Genomic DNA, 22,646 nt, shown 5'->3' with positions numbered 1-22,646 from the left:
TTCCGGCAAATCTAGAAAATCTGTAGAATCAAAATTAAATATTATTTCAAAGTCTTTTGAATTTCTTTTAAAATTTTTGTTCTGGAAAATCTAGAAGAAATAATGACTTGTCTTTGTTAGAAATATAGCTTGGTCCAATTTGTTATATATTCTAACAAAGTGCAGATTGGATTTTAACCTATTTAAAACATGTCATCAAAATTAAAAAATTAATGTTAATCAGGAAAAATTAGTAATGATGTTCCATAAATTATTTTTTCAAAAAGATTCGAATTAGCTAGTTTTTCTCTTCTTTTTTTCGGTTGAATTTTGAATTTTAAAGAGTCGAAATTGAAGATAAACTATGTTTCAAAATTTAATTGCCATTTTTTTCGTGTTTTCTCCTCTTTTAAACCGTTCAATTAAGTGTAAATATCATTAATTATTAATAATAACATAGAGTTAAAGGTAAATTGAGCAAATTGGCTATTTCTGGCAATTTATTTAAGTGTGTATCAAACTGGTAGCCCTTCGCATTAATCACTACCCAAGAAGTAGCTCTTGGTTTCAAAAAGGTTGGTGACCCCTGCTTTAAGTGATGAGATACGCATGTATTGGAAACACACAACTTTTCAAATTTGAGCACATTCGTGCTAAAATAGTATCAGTATTGGATCAAACAATAGGAACATCTCTCTGTATAGTTGTAGCTGGCGCACCAAATCTGGCAGCAATCACACGGGCGACATTGGAGGGGCCATTCATCTTGAGAGGAAAGTGTTTAAGGTGCTCTGCGCTTGTAAATGTGTGTGTCCGGGTGTGAGAGCTCATTTATCTGGCGGGGGAATGAGCAGGAGGAGGTGGAGGATGCCCGCGGGAGGCGACCAGATCATTACCCATCTGAGATCAGAGGGAGCTGGCCTGTGTAAAGCCACACACACATGTACAATATATCAATGTAACCAAAGGAGACAAATCTCATTTTCATTTAGGGATGGAGGACACGCATTTAAGGAAAGCAGAGGGGAGAGAGGTGACTGCTTGTTCCAATGCAATCATTCAGCATCTACTTGAATTCCTTGGAATTGATACTTGGATTTAAGCAAGTTCTGCTTCAATCAGCCATTAATAGTGCCGCTGCAACTTCATGCATTGCTGCGTTTTTTTCCACCAGGAAGAGACATTTTCTCCGGATTTTCTTCCTTACTGGTTCCATGACATCAAACGGCTGTTGAAGATGCCTCCATCAACTTGTGCGTGACGTCAAGGAACCAATGCCGACCACCAGGGGTGTCCAAACTTTTTCTACTGAGGAAAGCATGCTCGGGGCCATTTTGATATTTTTCATTTTCAAAATCATGCCACCCGAACGCCTCCCTAGGGAGGTGTTTATAGGGCACGTCCGACCGGTAGGAGGCCACGGGGAAGACCCAGGACACGATGGGAAGACTATGGCCTGGGAACGTCTCGGGATCCCCCGGGAGGAGCTGGACGAAGTGGATGGGGAGAGGAAAGTCTGGGCTTCCCTGCTTAGGCTGCTGCCCCCGCGACCTGACCTCGGATAAGCGGAAGAAGATGGATGGATGGATGGATGGAATACAGTGTAGAGGGTTTTTTTTTTACCTTTAGGGCTCCCCTCAAGTTTGGTCCCGGGGACCCGCAAGTCATAAAATGTTACAAATAAATCACTTTATTATTATTATTATTATTATTTTCATTCAACTTCCCTTTGGTCCTAGTCATTAAAGTGTTAAAAAATAAGCCATATATGATTATTATTTTGTTTTTATTCAACACTTAAATCTCCAGATAAACTTCTGTCGATGTGAAGTTATTATTTTATTACGTATTATGCAACTTTTGTCAAAACCTTGTTTTTACGGCAAAAACATAAAATATGCAATGGTTAAAAAAAACAATCAAAGTGGAATATTTGATGTGATTGGGGCCTTAAATATGTCAATAATTTATAACATTGATTCGATATTATTATTCCCTAAAAAAAAAAAAAAAAAAAAAATATATATATATATATATATATATATATATATATATATATATATATATATATATATATATATATATATATATCACTAAAATTATTAGGGATCCAAAAGGGCCCCACTTATACTAGTACCAGTAAAGTGGAAAAACAAGTTGCCTGTATATTGAAGTTATTATCATATATATCTGATGTATGACACCAAAAGACTTTGCGAGTAAATAGATATGATCAAAATAGTATCAATCTCACTGAGACTCCCGAGCCATTTTGAGAGACGATGAAGAAGCCAGACATGCGATAGCGTGACGTAGAGGTAGGAACCGCAGATCCCTTCCCCATCAACAACAATGCAAATCATGCAGGCTTTGTAGGAGCCAATAACTACTATTTTGGCACAAATGATGGTTCAGAACCATATATTTTTTATCCTTTGGCTTCAAGCGGGAAGATGTTGAACAGACATCAGTAATATGTCAAGTATGCGGCAAAAGCGTTGCTACAAAAAGTAGCAGCACTGCTAATTTGTAGCATGACTTGAAAAGTCACCCGCTAGAGAATGAAGAGTGCTTGAAACTCCGCATGCCAACATCTCCGTTCGGTGCCACACCAACAAAATGCCGAAGCATCAATTTCCAGATCAACCCCGGATGAAAAAAATAGTCAACAACAGAAGGAGATGACGTCCGCAGGAACCTACCACATAGTGAAGGACATACACTATTTGATTTCCTATTATGCAGCTCATTTTTTTTTGACACTTATTGAAATATCTTGTGTGACATCATGCACAAAAGTGCACTTTATTTGTTTTAAACTATTGTAGTGGCGTTCTGTACAAAAAGCGCACTTTAATTTAGTGTTGTTTTGATATGTCATCTTAGTGACATCATGCACAAAAGTGCACTTATAGCTTGTTTTAAAATGTCTCTGACAATCTTGCACTTTCTGTTTTGGAAATGACATGAATGTTTGTGCCACTGCTTAAAAACTGTTTAATAAATACACTTTTAGTTGTGATTTCCCTCTCTGCATGGAAGTTTAAAAGTAGCATATATTAATGCAGTATGAAGAAGAATGTTTTAATGTAGACACATAGAATCATCATACTGCTGTGATTATATGCATCAAGTGTTCATTCAAGGCTAAGGCAAAATATCCACATATATGTGTATCGTGACATGGCCTAAAAATATCCACATATTAATAAAAGGCCATATCGCCCAGCCCTATTGTATATATACATGTGTACACTAGATGGCAGTAATAATTCAGTACAAGTGAATCCAGTTTTTGGCCACTTAATTGTCAAAAAAAGGCCCTCTACTTTTTAAAAGTCAGTGTCTTGTACAGCCTTGCTCATCACTACCCTTCAACAGGGAGGTAGCACTACAGTGACATTTTTGAATTATATCCAGCCGAAAACATGACTTAAAAGATTTAAAAAATATTATATAATTGGAAAAAAGCACCTCGAGTGCACAAATGTGATTATGTGAGGAACAAGTGTAGGTATTTGTTCCCTGGGCCCACTTAAGATACAGTCACGTCTTGTAGGACTGCAACGATTAATCGAATAAATTAATTAGATTAGACAAAAGCCATTTATAGTCTGTTGATTCGATTAATCATTTGAGTGTAAGTAGTAAAAATTTATAAAATTCTGACCACATAAAAGAAGATAAAACAAATTGAATAGAAAGTAAGAGTTAAGAAAATAAGGTAAGAGCTAAATAGAAGGTAAAATAAGGTAATAGAAGTGAATTAAAGGTAAAAAAGTGAAACCAAAAATAAATGGAAGGTAAATAAAATATAAATAGAAGGTAAAAATGGTAAAGAAAAGATAAAATAAGGTATAAAGAAGGTAAAGTAAATACACTGTAAAAAAAAAAAAAGGTAAATAAAAGTTAAAAGAAGGAATTTATAAGGTAAAATACACTTATAAAAAGTAAATAAAATGTAAAATAAGTTAAACAGGAGGTAAAATAAGACAAATAAAAGGTTAAAAACAATAATATAGAACAGTGGTCCCCAACCTTTTTGTAAAATTTGTCCCACGGACCGGGGAAGGGGGGGGGGGGGGTAGTTAAAAAAAAAAGAAGTTTTTTTTTGTCATAAAGAAATACAATCATGTGTGCTTACGGACTGTATCCCTGCAGACTGTATTGATTTATATTGATATATAATGTATATATTGTGTTTTTTATGTTAATTCAATGAAAAAATTTTTTTTTTTAAATATATATATATTTTTTTAACTTCTTGTGAGGCCGCGGCCCGGTACCAATCGGTCCACGGACCGCTACCGGGCCGCGGCCTGGTGGTTGGGGACCACTGATATAGAAGGCAAAACAAGGTAAAAGACTGTCTAGTATGGGGCCTGAGTGGCTCCTTGGACCTCTTTCAGATTGTGTGTCAAAATGGAAAAAGACGAAGAAAGAAATATATATATATATATTTTTTTAATATATTTTCTCGCGGAGGACAAACATGACACAAACCTTCCTAATTGTTAAAAATCCCACTGTTTATATTAGGGGATGAGAGTATTTGGCGAGTGGCATTTTGTCCTACCAAGTTCAGCAATCCATGAACTCATCGTAGTTTGTTTACATGTACAACTTTCTCCGATGCTGCCACGGAGAGATGTGTTTTGTCTCATTTTGTCCACCAAACATTTTATTCTGTGCGTGAATGCACAAAGGTGAGCTTTGTTGATGTTATTGACTTGTTGGGAGTGTTAATCAAGCATATTTGGTCAGTGCGTGACTGCAAGCTAATCCATGCTAACATGCTATTTAGGCTAGCTGTATGTACATATTGCATCATTATGCCTCGTTTGTAGCTGTATTTGAGCTCATTTAATTTCCTTTGTTTATGTCCTCTGTGTATCTAATTTAGTTTTGCATGTCTCATGACACATTATCTGTATGTGATATTGGATGCATTTCTGATAGTTGTAACATTAAACAAACTAATCAATGGATTTCTTGATTACTAAAACAATTGATACGTCTCGTCTAAGTAACATCCACAGTATGCAAGTTTGGCCTCACTTTGTAAAAAAAAACTGTAGAGGAACGTACTTTTCGATCTCGCTGTTTTTACAGGTGCGAGGGACGCAGGAGGAGGAAGACGTGGAGGACGAGGGAGCGCTGGGGTCCGTCTTGCTGCTCTCGCCATTGCTCGTCGAAGGCATCTCTGTGGGCACATGACATGCTGATAACCTTTACAACCACACTTCTTCATGGGACAATATCAAAAGGCTGTTGTGTCTACCAATGTCAACAAAAACTGGAAATGTCTATCTCAGGGGTGCCCAAAGGTTTTTTCCACTGAGGGCCACAGACTGACAATCAAAAGATGCGGGGGCCTTTTGGTAGTTTCCACCTTCAAAACCAGTACAACAGATAGATTTCCTTTAAAGAACATGTCATTATGTGGTGCAAATTGTGTGAATGCTGAGACAAAGCCAAACTAAAATGCTAACATTTAGCTTAAAGTGACAAAAAATATTAACAAAATTTGCTAAAAAAGCTGCAATGCTAACAAGCTGCAATAGCATGCTTACAGTTAGCAGTTCACTTAAATATGATTGTTTTTACGATTTTATTTTTCCAGATTTTTAATTTGAATTATGACTATTTTATGGAGAGTTTATATATTTATGTTGCCTTCTTGCAATTTTCTGTAATGCATATGTTCCTTTTGACTGTACATGTACTGTAAACGTATAATGTATTTATATTATTCACATGTAAATAATGCTGTATAATTAACTGTATTAATATTATTCAAATGTAAATAATGCTGTATAATAGACTGTATTTATATTATTCACATGTGAATAATGCTGTATAATAGACTGTATTAATATTATTCACATGTGAATAATGCTGTATAATGGACTGTATATATATTATTCACATGTGAATAATGCTGTATAATGGACTGTGTTTATATTATTCACATGTGAATAATGCTGTATAATAAGACTGTTTATATTATTCACATGTGAATAATGCTGTATAATGGACTGTATTTATATTATTCACATGTGAATAATGCTGTATAATAGACTGTATTTATATTATTCACATGTGAATAATGCTTTCCAATTGACTGTATTTATGTTATTCACATGTGAATAATTCTGTATAATGGACCGTATTTATATTATACACATGTGAATAATGCTGTATAATAGACTGTATTTATATTATTCACGTGTGAATAATGCTGTATAATGGACTGTATTTATATTATTCACATGTGAATAATGCTGTATAATTGACTGTATTTATGTTATTCACATGTGAATAATACTGTATAATAGACTGTGTTTTTATTATTCACATATGAATAATGCTGTATAATAGACTGTTTATTTTATTCACATGTGGATAATGCTGTATAATGGACTGTATTTATATTATTCACTTGTGAATAATGCTGTATAATAGACTGTATTTATATTATTCACATGTGAATAATGCTGTATAATTGACTGTATTTATGTTATTCACATGTGAATAATTCTGTATAATAGACTGTACTTTTATTATTCACATGTGAATAATGCTGTATAATAGACTGTGTTTATATTATTCACATGTGAATAATTCTGTATAATAGACTGTATTTGTATTATTCACATGTAAAAAATACCTAAGTGTTTATTGTCTATTGTGAGCGAACTGTGGTGCTGAATTTCCCCCAGTGATCAATAAAGTACTTTCTATTCTATTCTAAAGCACTTTGAAATGCCTTGTGTACAAACCGGGCCCTATAAAACTTGCCTTGCCTAGAGTGAAATGCAAAAACATGTGACACCGAGGTGTGTACCTTCAAATTAGCTGAAATAAAGCTTACATCCTAAAATGCTAACATGCGTCAAGTACTAAAACATATTACTCTGAGGTGTACCCGAAAAATTGGATTTTAAATGCTAGCCTGCTAACGTGGACAAGTATACACATACGACTGTGGTCTATACCTACAGAGTTAGCTAAAAACAGCTAGCATCCTAACAGGTGACATAATATTCGGCGTTGGAGTGCATACCTGCAAAATTAACCAAAAAACTAGCATGCTAATATTAGAATGCTAATGATTGTGGCACGGGCTCGCACTTTGGACACCCCTGGTCTATCCAATTATCTTCTTACCGTCGCTGGCCCATTTGGAGAACTCCGGCGTTATTCTGTTTGAGGGCATGCCTCCGCTGGAAAACACAACATAAGAGAACATGTTTTCACACAATCAAACATTAACCTTGGAAGGAAACGTAATATTCTGTTAAACACTGACAGCTTTGTTTAAAAAAAAGGAAACACTTTTTTAGACTTTTAGAGGTAAACGCTCCACTCAAACGATTCCTTTTGAGAATCAAATGGTTGAAAACGGTCTACCCAGGCCTAAATCAGTTCTCAAAAAGAACTCTGGAATCATCTAATTTTTCATGATGTTTCTATTGTTCGTACTTTAGCACAGCCCCCCGCAGAGCCTCTCTCTCTCTGGCCTCTCCTTGGTCCTCCCCAGCTCCCGAACAGGGGATGATGTCAGCCTCGGTGTACTGGGCTTTGCCGTACTCCAGCGTGTCGTCTCCGTCAACGTCCAGGTCGGCGTCACTGTCTCCCCCACTCTCCTTTATACTGCACGTCGCAAAACCCGTCGCTAAGGGGACAAAACGACAAAGAAATACAAAGGTCAGGTCTCGTGAACTGGGTCATAATTAAAAAAAACTCCCCAAAATAGCTGTATTTTATCCGTCAAACAGGTAAAGCCCAAAAATGGTATCTAAAAAGAGAAGAGGCAATTCCTGAAGGATCTGCGTGTGAACGCGCCAATGCTGAAGTGAAATTCTGACAGACTGTAGTATGAATGTAAGAATAGTCTGAATGTTGGAATGGTTTGAATGTTGAAGAGTTAGAATTTCCAGGAAAACCAGAATTTGGTTTGGAACTTGGGAAAGTGTTAGTTTGCATTTCCAGAATGGTGGAATGTGCAGAAGGTGGAATGGTTTGAATAGGTTGAAGAATGTGGGAATTGTGGAAGTTTGAAAAATGGCCAATTCATTTTGAATGGAGAAAATGCAAAAAAAAAAGGAATTATGGGAAATCCTGGAATTTTTGGGGGGGGAATTGTTGAAGTAGAGCACACAACTCCTGAACAAACTGAATATTTAGAAGTTGGAACAATTTGAATCAGATGAAAAATGTGGGAATTGTGGAACTTTGAAGAATGTCCCATTCATTTCAATGGGAATTTCCCCAAAATTTGGGAATTTCAGGAAAAGCGGGAAATTCTGTGAAAATGGTAAAAAACTTCAATGGTCTGAATGAGTTGAAATGGTTGGTGTTGGAATTTTTCAAATCGGTCGAGAAATGTTGAAGTAGTATGTTGAATTGAGAAATGGTATTATGGAACTCCTGGAATTTCGGGAAAACTGGGAATTTTTCCAGTTCAAACAAATACATTTTTTGTCCTGATTAAGAGGAATGTTTTGATGGTGGAACGGTTGAAATGCGTTGAAAAATGTGGAAGGAGTAGTCGCCAGACAAAAGGGCGGAATTAGGGCTTTGGAAAAGCAGGAATTCTGGAAAATCCCGGAATTTTTTCAAACTTGGAAAAAAGGTAGCAGGACCAGACTCCCCTCCAGGCGACCTTGTCTTTGAACTGTTTTGCAATTAAAGGCGATGGCTGTTTACGACCCCCCTCCCTTAGAAGCAGCTGTTGCCTTGTAATCAGGGAAAGTCCAAATAAAAGAGGAGGCGTACAATCTTTCGTCAAGAGCGTGGCGAGACTGTGCAAAGGGTACAGTCCAGACGTCTCTCCTCAATTGAGCCAAATTTAATTCTGTCTCTGTTTGATTCCTTGCTTCTTGTCTTGTTTAATATAAAACTATTCCAAAGGGTTACGTTTTTCTCGTTTTTGACTTTATGGGGGGAGTGTGGGTGCCAAATAACGTGTTCGAAGCAGAAGACAAAAGGTTTTAATTTCATTTGGGTCGAGGGAGAGGAGCCGCAGCCACACTTTACTGTGTACCTCTTGCTAGTCCTAATAGAATTTCTATTGTGACATCCAGTGGACACATTTAGAACTGCAGTTTCTTTCATTAAAAAAAAATGCAGCTCATTTTAATACTTGGCAAACTCTTCACGCGGGCCGTACCTTTGACACCCCTGGTTTAGAGTCTAGGTGCCTTAATGATCATGGACACCTCAAGCATCAATCTGGATGGGAAAAGGAGGAGGCACATCTCCAAACCCAGTGATGGACAAGCAGGGAAACCCTCAACGCAGCCTTCAGCTCCACTTAGCGGCCATGTCTGCTGCTTGTGTGTGTTTACACAACGTCTTGGAGAAGTCTCCCCGGTGTTTGTCTGAGACCGCGTGTCTGTCACTTAGACCCTGTGTCCGTGACTCCTGCTTCGACAGGTATCTCTGCGGGCTTACTCTGCCCAGGTAGTGTGAAGTGTGAGAGTGTACTCGGGTCTTGGAAGTGTGAATGACACCACCGATCCCCACGGAAGCCGGGGTGTGAGTTGACTTCAAATGTAACCTGTCACAGGCTAGACAGCCATCTTATTTACACCTATCACAATTTCTGGAGGCTCTCAGCTGGACTAGTGAGCGCTGGGTGTGTGAGACAAGCGTTTGGGACTATGGAAAGGTTTGACAGCGTTGACATCAGTCGTGATTTACCTTCCTGCCTGGTGTGCCGAGCTTCTTGCACCTATGGGTCGTCGTTAAAAAACAAACTACTTGAGTTTGCATACAACTATGACTCCCCGTCATCTTTGTTGTAGAGGTGTAGCGTGCAAGGACGGGAGTGGAAGAAGTGTCAAAAGATGGCGCTAACTGTTTTAATGACATTCAGACTTTACTTCAATCAATAACGGAGCAGCATCTCCTCATCCGGAAACAACCCCGTGAAAAACCGTCAGACCGGAACTCTCTAATAACCAAAGTTCCTTGGGTGAATAATGCACACTCACTACACCTGTATGTTTTAGCGATTTCATGGCGAGTTTACTGACAGATATGAGTAAGAACTTTACACTACTTTATATTAGAAATGGCACTAAAATGTTTACTACTAAAACATTTTGATAGATTTTTGAGCGCCGTGTGTAATTTTCTATATTTTCAATGGAACATTTAAAGGCCTACTGAAATGATTTTTTTAAATTTAAACGGGGATAGCAGATCCATTCTATGTGTCGTACTTGATCATTTCGCGATATTGCCATATTTTGGCTGAAAGGATTTAGTAGAGAACATCGACGATAAAGGTCGCAACTTTGGTCGCTGATAAAAAAAAAAGCCTTGCCTGTACCGGAAGTAGCGTGACGTCACCGGAGGAAGGACTCCTCACATTTTCCCATTGTTTACAATGCAGCGAGAGAGATTCGGACCGAGAAAGCGACGATTACCCCATTAATTTGAGCGAGGATGAAAGATTTGTGGATGAGGAAAGTGAGAGTGAAGGACTACAGTGCAGTGCAGGACGTATCTTTTTTCGCTCTGACCGTAACATAGGTACAAGGGTTCATTGGATTCCACACTTTCTCCTTTTTCTATTGTGGATCACGGATTTGTATTTTAAACCACCTCGGATACTATATCCTCTTGAAAATGAGAGTCGAGAACGCGAAATGGACATTCACAGTGACTTTTATCTCCACGACAATACATCGGCGAAGCGTTTTAGCTACTGAGCTAACGTGATAGCATCGGGCTCAAATGCAGATAGAAACAAAATAAATAAATCCCTGACTGGAAGGATAGACAGAAGATCAACAATACTATTAAACCATGGACATGTAACTACACGGTTAATAATTCTCAGCCTGGCAAAGCTTAACAATGCTGTTGCTAACGACGCCATTGAAGCTAACTTAGCAACAGGACCTCACAGAGCTATGATAAAAACATTAGCTATCCACCTACGCCAGCCAGCCCTTATCTGCTCATCAACACCCGTGCTCACCTGCGTTCCAGCGATCGACGGAAGGACGAAGGACTTCACCCGATCATCCGTGCGGTCGGCGGCTAGCGTCGGATAGCGCGTCTGCTATCCAAGTCAAAGTCCTCCTGGTTGTGTTGTTACAGCCAGCTGCTAATACACCGATCCCACCTACAGCTTTCTTCTTTGCAGTCTTCATTGTTCATTAAACAAATTGCAAAAGATTCACCAAAGCAGATGTCCAGAATACTGTGGAATTTTGAGATGAAAACAGAGCTTTTTTGTATTGGATTCAATGGGGTACCAATACTTCCGTTTCAACGATTAACGTCACGCGCATACGTCATCATATATAGACGTTTTCAACTGGAAGTTTAGCGGGAAATTTAAAATTGCACTTTATAAGTTAACCCGGCCGTATTGGCATGTGTTGCAATGTTAAGATTTCATCATTGATATATAAACTATCAGACTGCGTGGTCGGTAGTAGTGGCTTTCAGTAGGCCTTTAAAAATGTTGGTGTCGTTTACTTGAGACGTATCTCTTATGTGTGACTGCCATCTACTGGTCACACTTGTAATTACACCCTGTACCAAATAAAATGGGTGTAGTGTCCCGAAAGAGTTGGTACTGCAGGGAATTCTGGGTATTTGTTCTGTTGTGTTTATGTTGTGCTGCGGTGCAAATATTCTCCCAAATTGTTCAGTTTGGTTTCAGAATATGGCACATATTTATGACAGTGACGAACTTCTTGCACCTATGGGTCGTTGTTAAAAAAAAACTAACTACTTGAGTTTGCATACAACTATGACTCCCCGTCATCTTTGTTGTAGCGGTTTTTTTGATTGATTGAAACTTTTCTTAGTTGATTGCACAGTTCAGTACATATTCCGTACAATTGACCACTAAATGGTAACACCCGAATAAGTTTTTCAACTTGTTTAAGTCGGGGTCCACGTAAATCAATTCATGGTAACGGTGTAGCGGGCAAGGACGGGAGTGGAAGAAGTGTCAAAAGATGGCGCTTACTGTTTTAATGACATTCAGACTTTACTTCAATCAATAACGGAGCAGCATCTCCAGACTATCAGTGGTACTTTTACTTTAAATAAATAAATAATACAGCTCTTAAAAAGGCCAGGGCAATATTTAATATGTCTTCTGCCATTGAAAGTATAGTGTGTGTCAATCTATGTTATTTAATTAAAAAGACAAACAAAACCGGTTCAACGATTTCAGTGTGTCATGTGTATAAGTACTTTCTGAGGATATTCAACTACCGCGTGATAATAATGATCATTTTGGTGACAATAACCATGGTATGAATTTTTTACATCATTGCATACCTAATTTTTTTTGGTCATTGGGGTCAAAGTGTGTGAAAGAATTTTAGTGTTGTGAATCCAAAGGTGCGTAATATATAGCATCACGGTGTGTGTTCTATTTACTTTCTTTGTGTGTTGCATTTCCACTGCTGTCCGTCCATTTAAGCAGTCTTGGCAGGCCAATCTAATCTAGCAGGCAAAGGTCAGCCACCCTCTAACTGCCTTTCACTCACACTGGGAAACCAGTAGCACAAATCCTGTTTTTTTTCTTCCCTCCAACCGCTGATCTTACCCCATTTTTTGGAATCATCATCTCTTCCGTTGTTTTCACATTCTTCGTTTAATTTCTTTTTGTGGTCTTTATGACCCCGCGGTGTTCATATTGGTCTTTAAATACATCATGCATTTGTTCCACGTTCACCTACTCCGACAGTTTTCAATATCAGTACTTAAACGCAGCATCTCATCGTAGAAGAATCTCTTCACTATGGTGTGCCGAGATGAGAGCGAGCGATATCATTCAGGAAAAGGCAGAGATCGTCAACATCCAACAACATTATTACATGCCCAGAGATGGATCAAAGGACTTGTCATGAAGCTGACTGATATTCTGCATCAGCCAATCAACCGAGCTCACATGCGTTACCATAGCAATTATCGGGAGCCCGTCCCTTCCGCAGACCGACATCGGGATGTCAAAAGTCATCGCACTATCTTTCTGCCCTTTACAGGTCAGAGGGAGGCCCGACAGATGAGACAGCCATCTTTGAAGTCCATTTACAAAGCGGAGATTTCTCTAAAATCGCCAAGCCCTCTGGGCCCTCTCATCGGAAATAATCCCCTTCTTCTTCTGTCTCTCAGGACGGGCTGATATCAAATTCAGTGATCTGTCTGTCTCACTCCATCTGTCAACACTTTGCTCCTACAGCTTGGGAAAAAAACCCCAGGATGAAATAAACAATTATTTCTTGTTGACTTTGACTTTTGTTTGAGAGAACATCTTGGGAACGGAAGGACCTTCTCTACGGGCCGTGGTCTAAAGCAAGGTTTATAAAGGCGAAATTCCTTTTGGGTCTTCAAAATCAGTGAGATTTGATCTCGGAATGAGACTCCCAAAGTCTGGCCTGGTATCCCAATACTTTGGTTCATGTTTATGCAGTGTTGGCGCTAGGAATCTTCAAAATGGGGTCCCGGGGACCCCATCAAGTCATAAAAATGGGGTTCCACAGTAAACTTTTTTGTAAGCGTTTTGAAAACAAATGATAAATGTATGCATTATCCTGTTATAGCTCACATTCCACGTTGTGTTTTTTTGAAAAAGGTTGTCATAAACGTTACTTAATTCATTAAAAAAAATAACACAAAAGAAAACAAATTATGTATTTGTGATCGATAATACTTTCGGCGAATCAAAATTTAAGAAACTGTACCGGAAAGTGCATTATTTTGAAGTCGACCAATCGTTAATAATTTAACCCGGCAAATAAACCGTATTTTCCGAACCATAGGGCGCACCGGATTATAAGGCGCACTGCCGATGAATGGTCTATTTTTAAAGGAGTCATATTATGATTTTTTTCTAAACGTAAGACTTCCTTTTGGTCACATAACATGTGATGGCGGTTCTTTGGTCAAAATGTTGCATAGATGATGTTTTACAGATCATCTTCAAGCCGATTTCCGACAGTCGCTTCTGGATGCGGCCTTATTTACGTGCCTCCACTTCGACAGCGTCTTCTCCCCGTCATCTTTGTTGCAGCGGTGTAGCGTGCAAGGACGGGTGAGGAAGAGGTGTCAAAAGATGGCGCTAACTGTTTTAATGACGTTCAGACTTTACTTCAATCAATAACGGAGCAGCATCTCCTCGTACGGAAACAACAACGCCGGAAATGTGTCCCGTGAAAAACCGTCTAATAACTAAAGTTCCTTGGGTGAATAATGTAAACTCACTACACCGGTATGTTTTAGCGCTTTCATGGCGAGTTTACTGACAGATATAAGTAAGAACTTTACACTACTTTATATTAGAAATGGCACTGAAACGTTTACTACTAAAATATTTGTTCTATATTTTCAATGGAACATTTAAAAATGTTGGTGTTTACTTGAGACGTATCTCTTATGTTTGACTGCCATCTACTGGTCACACTTATAATTACACCCTGTACCAAATCAAATAGCAATGCGGACGCTGTGTCGATCCTTGGTGGTGAAGAAGGAGCTGAGCCGTAAGGCAAAGCTCTCAATTTACCGGTCGATCTACGTTCCCATCCTCACCTATCGTCATGAGCTTTGTGTTATGACCGAAAGGACAAGATCACGGGTTTCGAGCGGCCCAAATGAGTTTCCTAAGCCGGGTGGCGGGTCTCTCCCTGAGAGATAGGGTGAGAAGCTCTGTCATCCGGGAAGAGCTCAGAGTAAAGCCGATGCTCCTCCACATGGAGAGGAGCCAGATGAGGTGGTTTGGGTATCTGTTTAAGATGCCACCCAAACGCCTCCCTAGGGAGGGCACGTCCGACCGGTAGGAGGCCACGGGGAAGACCCAGGAGACGTTGGGAAGACTATGTCTCCCGGCTGGCCTGGGAACGTCTCGGGATCCCCCGGGAGGAGCTGGACGAAGTGGCTGGGGAGAGGGAAGTCTGGGCTTCTCTGTTTAGGCTGATGTGTACATTGGTAAACCTCATTTCCTGACAACCTCAAGAGCAGTGCTGGTTACTGGGTTATAAACTCGCTTGTCTTTTGTGCCCGGGCGGAACAGAAAAGCAGGCACTGAACCTGACGGGTTACGCTAGGGGAAATACTGTAAAAAATGTAAAGTAATTCGAAACATGCAAGCAACTAGACGGATACATGCAGCTCTTTTGAAACTGAATAAGCCGGTTAAAAGACGCAGGGAAGTCTCCACACATACTGAGTTGAAACATAAACTGATCTTGTTCAATTTCGTCCTGTCTGCCTTCCCACCACTTTGAAGGACTGTTTTCCCTCTGCCTTTCTTCCCCGTGGTCTCAAAGGAAGGGCTGGTCAAAGCAACAGGGCCTCTCTTCATCATGCCAGGTGAGGAGACCCTCAACTCCATCCAGCCAGACATTTTTCTCTCTTGAGAGCCTTATGGATTTGTGCAGCGTCTCTTAGAACCACCGTGGAGCTTTCATGACAAAATCCTCCTGAAGAGCTTTTTGGCACAACTGTGTGTGTGTGTATGTCTGTGCTTTTCAAGTCCTTCTCCCCAGGCCACCGCAGTTATCTGCGCCACATCACAAGGTGCCCTATTAGAGTGCAGCAGAAGCGTCCGGCGTCTGCACGTTTAACAGCGGCTAAAGAGAGACAGACGGATGGTGTGGGGGCATGAGGGAGATGGATGGATGGCTGGGGGAGCCACCCCCTAACCCTCGTGCTGCTCTTTGGTGTCGTTTGGCTAAGATTTCATCATTGATCTGTCTTGTCTGCTGTCCCTCGAGCTCGCAGGGGAAGGACGGGAGGCAGGTGAGGCTCAGTATGTGGTTTTAAACAGCGGATTTCAACAAAAATTCAAGCAGAAGCAGGGCTGAGCTGTAAGGGTTTGAAAAAATACAGTTTTAACTAGTCTGTTCTTTCACCTTTTAAAGGTGGACATACAATGTTTGGTTTAAAATTAAGGCAAGTACTATGATAAATGCAAAATGTAACAAATTATGTGAGATGTGTGGTCCTCTGTGTTTTTAAATTTTGATTTCTATTTATTAGGGGTGTAACGGTACGTGTATTTGTATTGAACCGTTTCGGTACGGGGGTTTCGGTTCGGTTCGGAGGTGTACCGAACGAGTTTCCACACGGACATATTAAGTAGCGTAACGCACGTTGTGTAAACAACGCACACCGAGGCACAACACACGGCATGCTAGCAGCTAACGGGCTACGATAGACTGACCATATGTCCTCTTTTCACCGGACATGTCCTCTTTTGCGGAGCTGTCAGGGCGGAGTTTCTTAAATGCCTCAAATGTCCGGCATTTTGAGTTAGGGTTGCGTGTATTTTCAATGTACGTTCAGGGCTAAGAAGGGGTTAAAACAAAACAAATTGTGCACCAGCAGCATTGGTGAGGGAGGGGCAGAGACAGAGAGAGAGAGAGAGTTATGATAAACGTGCATGCGTCGCCAGGCTCTGCTTTTTATCCATAGATTTATCACATTTAATTTTTTACTATCTACAGCAGGGGTGTCAAAAGTGTGCCCCGGAGGCCATTTGCGGCCCACAGCTAATGTTTTAAAGGCCCACGGCACATTCTAAAAATACTATTAAAATAAACAAAAACATAACAAAAGTTAAATAAAAAAGCTTAAAGGTTAAATGTAATTTAGAAAAAGTTGCAATGTTGACTAATAAAACAAAGTTGTTGTTTTTTTCTTTCAAACTGTCATTGCTCAAAACATAATATTGAATCAAAATCAATGTTATTATGAATGATTGATGTGAAGTAATCGGATCCTTGGATAGGTTCCGATTACTTCACATCAAATATTCCACTAAGAAAAATATTTTTGGTGGAAGATTTTGCAAATTTGGTAAATAAATAACCCAAAAATTTATATTTTGTTGTTTTCTTACTGTACCGAAAATGAACCGAACCGTGACCTCTAAACCGAGGTACGTACCGAACCGAAATTTTTGTGTACCGTTACACCCCTACTATTTATTGTTTTACCGTATTTTTCCGATTACAAGTATAAGTATAAGAGTATAAGTCGCACCGGCCGAAAATGCATAATAAAGAAGGAAAAAAACAAATATAAGTCGCACTGGAGTATAAGTCGCATTTTTTGGGGGAAATTTATTTGATAAAATCCAACACCAAGAATAAACATTTGAGAGGCAATTTAAAATAAATAAAGAATAGTGAACAACAGGCTGAATAAGTGTACGTTATATGAGGCATAAATAACCAACTGAGAACGTGCCTGGTATGTTAACGTAACATATTACGGTAAGAGTCATTCAAATAACTATAACATATAGAACATGCTATACGTTTACCAAACAATCGGTCACTCCTAATCGCTAAATCCCATGAAATCTTCTTCCTCGGTGTCGCTTCTAAATAATATTATTTGATATTTTACGGTAATGTGTTAATAATTTCACACGTAAATCGCTCCAGAGTATAAATAGCACCCCCGGCCAAACTATGAAAAAAACTGCGATTTATAATTAGAAAAATACGGTAATTTGTTTACCCTTTAAAATCGTTTTTAATCATATTTATTTTTATATTGGTTTTATATTTATTTATTTTTTGTTTTTATTCAGTCATTGGTGGAGCTAAGGATAATATTTGAATATTGTTTTTAATATTGTTGTGCAGCACTTTGGAAACGTTGTTGTTTTAATGTGCTATACAAATAAAGTGGATTGGATTGGATTTTCTTCCTTTTGTACAATGGGAGAATTAATTTTATTTTTTTGCACTTACTGTACACCCAGGCGGCATAATTAATCCAAATTTTAATCACGGTCACAATTTGGGCTGCCACACTTAAATGAGCGTGGTCGTAATTAAACATTTGAAAACCAGGCTCTGCTGCATATCCAATCCCCTTTATTTATAAAGCACTATTAAGAACAAAACTGTCAAACCAACACTTTCAAACCATTGCAAGTAGATTGCTAACCTGTGGGAAGCACAGTTTTTATCCATTTTAATGAATAATCTGGATTTCAGTACTAAGGATGGAACAATACTTCTACGGTGTAAACTTCTTCTCACTCCTTTTCAAATATGTTAAAAAAAAATAAAAAATATAAAAAAGAAAGTCCATTGCTCATTTTGTTTATTTTTTTTTTAAAAGTTTTTTATTCTCCATTGTTTTCATTTTGTTATAATGGATGTTAAGGATATAGCACTGTATTGCAGTGGTCCCCAACCTTTTTGTAGCTGCGGACCGGTCAACGCTTGAAAATTTGTCCCACGGACCGGGGGGGTGGGGGGGAATTAAATTTTTTTTTTTATAAAGAAATACAATCATGTGTGCTTACGGACTTATCCCTGCAGACTGTATTGATCTATATTGATATATAATGTATATATTGTGTTTTTTATGTTGAAGTAATAAAAAATAAAAAATTTTTTTTTTTTTTTTTTAATTTCTTGTGCGGCCCGGAACCAATCGGCCCGGTGGTTGGGGACCACTGCTGTATTGGATCAGGCTTGCTCTTGTTTTTTTGCATATTTGAAATTAAAAAAAAAAAAAAATCAAATCAAATACACACATTTCATATCAAAGTTGTAGTGAACAAAATTAACACTTTGGCCTGGGCCGATAGCAAATTTTGCTCGACGATATATTGACAAATTATTGTAGATAAATGATAATATTGCCATTTTTTTTTAGACCAAATTTACCACTGATGTAATGACAATACATAATAATAATGCAAGTATACCCTTTCAAATGCAATAAACTTGTATTTGTCGTATATTTTAACGTTGACATTGAAATGTAAACTTTTAAATACACCGTTAAATAAATATAAATAATAAATCTAATTATTATTTATAAATATACTGTCCTCAAGTGCAAAATAAAAATCACAACCAAAAGCAATACAATAGGTTTGGCCTCTATTAAGCCAAAACAATAAATAAAATGGCTAAATAAAGTCCTGTTTAAAGAAGTTATACACATTCTCATATCTTTTAACCAAGTTGTATTTTTAATAACAAATAAATAGCCACACAATTTTGTTGTGCCTTCATGAGAGCCATATTATTTTTTTACATGTGTTTAAATATGTTTGTCCTCTTCCATTTTGAATTGTCAACGTTTTTGAATGTTTTTTTGATGTAAATTGCGTGTTCGGTTATTTCACTATTATTATGCAACGCCAGTTCACTATATATATATACATATATATATATAGCTCGGTTGGTAGAGTGGCCGTGCCAGCCACTTGAGGGTTCCAGGTTCGATCCCCGCATAGATAGCAGGCCCATCAAAATTTCCATGGAAATTTTCTAGTTATAATTATCATTCCAAAGATAATTATCCAAAGAAGAACCTTACATTTATGAATACAAAAGTTAGCCAAATAATGACAAATCGGTGTCGTCACAGATGTCTACGGGTTCTAGCCAATGGCTTGACTGAAGGGGGCGGGTTTTCCGGGACAAGAGGCGGGGCTTCCGGGACAAGGATCGGGAAGTTGCCGGAAAAGAGAGCAAGACACGGAAAAAGCCAGCCTGAAGGAAGGGTGAAACGCTGCAGCAGACGGAAGCCGGGAGAGCGAGGTTGGCGAAGACGCTGTACATGTGGAACTTGGAGCCAAGCTTTTTCGACATAAATGGAGTACCTACCCGAATAAACTGGGGAAAACGTCCGCACAACTGTCCATCAAGTAAGTCACACTTTAATATCGTCGTGCGTGTTGTTACAACTACATTACATACGCCGTCTAGCTCGCTGTGTACAAACAAAACAAGAAACGTGGGCTAACACTTTACAGATACTGTAATATGATTGTTCATGTTTGTCACTCGGTACAGATTGGTGCCGTATCGCATTGTGTCGTTTATTACAAACACAAAGAAGCTAGCTTATCTCTTTCCGTAGCTGGCTTTGACAGCTAATACCGAAGCACGCCAATGTTTTACTGTGCTAGAGTTCCTCTGTGTTCGCTCTTACAATAACAATGTCGCTAAAGCTTGGTTATTATTCAGGTGACGGAACGTAAATGAAGTATTGCCTGGCGGTTATGATTGAAAAAGTGACATTTTTAACAAATACTTAAAGGCCTACTGAAATGAATTTTTTTTATTTAAACGGGGATAGCAGATCCATTCTATGTGTCATACTTGATCATTTCGCGATATTGCCATATTTTGGATGAAAGGATTTAGTAGAGAACGACGACGATAAAGGTCGCAACTTTTGGTCGCTGATAAAAAAAAGCCTTGCCTGTACCGGAAGTAGCGTGACGTCACCAGAGGAAGGACTCCTCATATTATACCATTGTTTTCAATGGAGCGAGAGAGATTCGGACCGAGAAAGCGACGATTACCCCATTAATTTGAGCGAGGATGAAAGATTTGTGGATGAGGAACGTGAGAGTGAAGGACTAGAGAGGCAGTGCAGGACGTATATTTTTTCACTCTGACCGTAACTTAGGTACAAGGGTTCATTGGATTCCACACTTTCTCCTTTTTCTATTGTGGATCACGGATTTGTATTTTAAACCACTTCGGATACTATATCCTCTTGAAAATGAGAGTCGAGAACGCGAAATGGACATTCACAGTGACTTTTATCTCCACGACAATACATCGGCGAAGCGCTTTAGCTACTGAGCTAACGTGATAGCATCTGGCTCAAATGCAGATAGAAACAAAATAAATAAATCCCTGACTGGAAGGATAGACAGAAGATCAACAATACTATTAAACCATGGACATGTAACTACACGGTTAATAATTCCCAGCTTGGCGAAGCTTAACAATGCTGTTGCTAACGACGCCATTGAAGCTAACTTAGCAACCGGACCTCACAGAGCTATGATAAAAACATTAGCGCTCCACCTACGCCAACCAGCCCTCATCTGCTCATCAACACCCGTGCTCACCTGCGTTCCAGCGATCGACGGCGCGACGAAGGACTTCACCCGATCATCCGTGCGGTCGGCGGCTAGCGTCGGCTAGCGCGTCTGCTATCCAAGTAAGTCCTCCTGGTTGTGTTGCTACAGCAAGCCGCTAATACACCGATCCCACCTACAGCTTTCTTCTTTGCAGTCTTCATTGTTCATTAAACAAATTACAAAAGATTCACCAACACAGATGTCCAGAATACTGTGGAATTTTGAAATGAAAACATAGATTTTTTGTATTGGATTCAATGGGGTACCAATGCTTCCGTTTATCTATTGACGTCACGTGCATACGTCATCATATATAGATGTTTTCAACCGGAAGTTTAGCGGGAAATTTAAAATTGCACTTTATAAGTTAACCCGGCCGTGTTGGCATGTGTTGCAATGTTAAGATTTCATCATTGATATACAAACTATCAGACTGCGTGGTCGCTAGTAGTGGCTTTCAGTAGGCCTTTAAGCCTGCTATGCTACTGTGTTTTATCGTTGGTCATTATGGTGGTAAATGGTGAAGAGAGTTTTGACACTCAGCATCAAGGGTTGGAATTGGGGGTTAAATCACCAAAAAATGATTCCCGGGCGTGGCCACCGCTGCTGCTCACTACTCCCCTCACCTCCCAGGGGGGGGTGATCAAGGGTGATGGGTCAAATGCAGAGAACAATTTCGCCACCCCTAGTGTGTGTGTGTGTGTGACAATCATGGGTACTTTAACTTTTTAATTAGAGTACTCTTTCACAATGTAAAGCGCTTTGAGTCACTAGAGAAAAGCGCTATATAAATAGAATTCAATGCAAACATCGGTTTGAATCGAGAATCGTGTTGAATCGAATCCTCTTCACAGGAATGGGATCAAATAGTTAGGTGCCCGAAAATCCCCACCCCTAACGTTTATCCTTACAACATTGAGAAAAGCGGGTGACGTGCGGGGTAGCAGCGCAGTCCACACTGCAAAAAGTTAGTGTTCAAAAACAAGAAAAACAAATACAAAAATGAGGGGTATTGTATTTGAACTAAGCAAAATGATCTGCCAATAGAACAAGAAAATTCGACTTGTCAAGCCTTTCCAAAACAAGTAAAATTAGCTAACCTCAATGGACCCAAAAATAGCTTAAAATAAGTATATTCTCACTAATAACAAGTTCACTTTTCTTGGTAGAAAAAAAATGAAACCTTTTTGCTCAATATGTTGAAAAATATTCTTAAATGAGGTAAATGCTAGTGCCATTATCTTGACATAATGATATGTGTTCGGCATCATCATTTTTTTTCATGCTTGAAGTAAGAAATGATTACTTTAAAAAAAAGTAGTTTTATACTTGTGAGTAGGGATGTCCGATAATGGCTTTTTGCCGATATCCGATATTCTCCAACTCTTTAATTACCGATACCGATATCAACCGATATATGCAGTCGTGGAATTAACACATTATTATGCCTAATTTGGACAACCAGGTATGGTGAAGATAAGGTACTTTAAAAAAAAAAAAAATAAATTAGATAACTAAATTAAAAACATTTTCTTGAATAAAAAAGAAAGTAAAACAATATAAAAACAGTTACATAGAAACTAGTAATTAATGATAATGAGTAAAATTAACTGTTAAAGGTTAGTACTATTAGTGGACCAGCAGCACGCACAATCATGTGTGCTTACGGACTGTATCCCTTGCAGACTGTATTGATATATAATGTAGGAACCAGAATATTGATAACAGAAAGAAATGGGGGGAGGGAGGTTTTTTGGGTTGGTGC

The 22,646-nt window shown here is 38.8% G+C and overlaps 1 protein-coding gene across 3 annotated transcripts in view; it reads right to left on the bottom strand.

The window, feature by feature from the left end:
- rnf220a (ring finger protein 220a) overlaps nucleotides 1-22,646 on the bottom strand; it is a 390,449-nt gene that overhangs the window by 15,236 nt on the left and 352,567 nt on the right. For all 3 annotated transcript variants that reach the window (XM_062070417.1, XM_062070416.1, XM_062070415.1), the window contains 3 exons: nucleotides 7,465-7,657; nucleotides 7,150-7,205; nucleotides 5,068-5,182 (listed from right to left, as the gene is read on the bottom strand). In XM_062070417.1, the coding sequence (XP_061926401.1) occupies nucleotides 5,068-5,182; nucleotides 7,150-7,205; nucleotides 7,465-7,657 (364 nt within the window). The remainder of the gene's footprint in view (nucleotides 1-5,067; nucleotides 5,183-7,149; nucleotides 7,206-7,464; nucleotides 7,658-22,646) is intronic.

Source organism: Entelurus aequoreus, linkage group LG14, assembly GCF_033978785.1.
Source record: "Entelurus aequoreus isolate RoL-2023_Sb linkage group LG14, RoL_Eaeq_v1.1, whole genome shotgun sequence".
In the NCBI taxonomy this organism is placed as follows: domain Eukaryota; kingdom Metazoa; phylum Chordata; class Actinopteri; order Syngnathiformes; family Syngnathidae; genus Entelurus; species Entelurus aequoreus.
The sequence above is the reverse complement of the archived record's forward strand: the minus strand, read 5'-3'. Positions and strand labels throughout refer to the sequence as shown.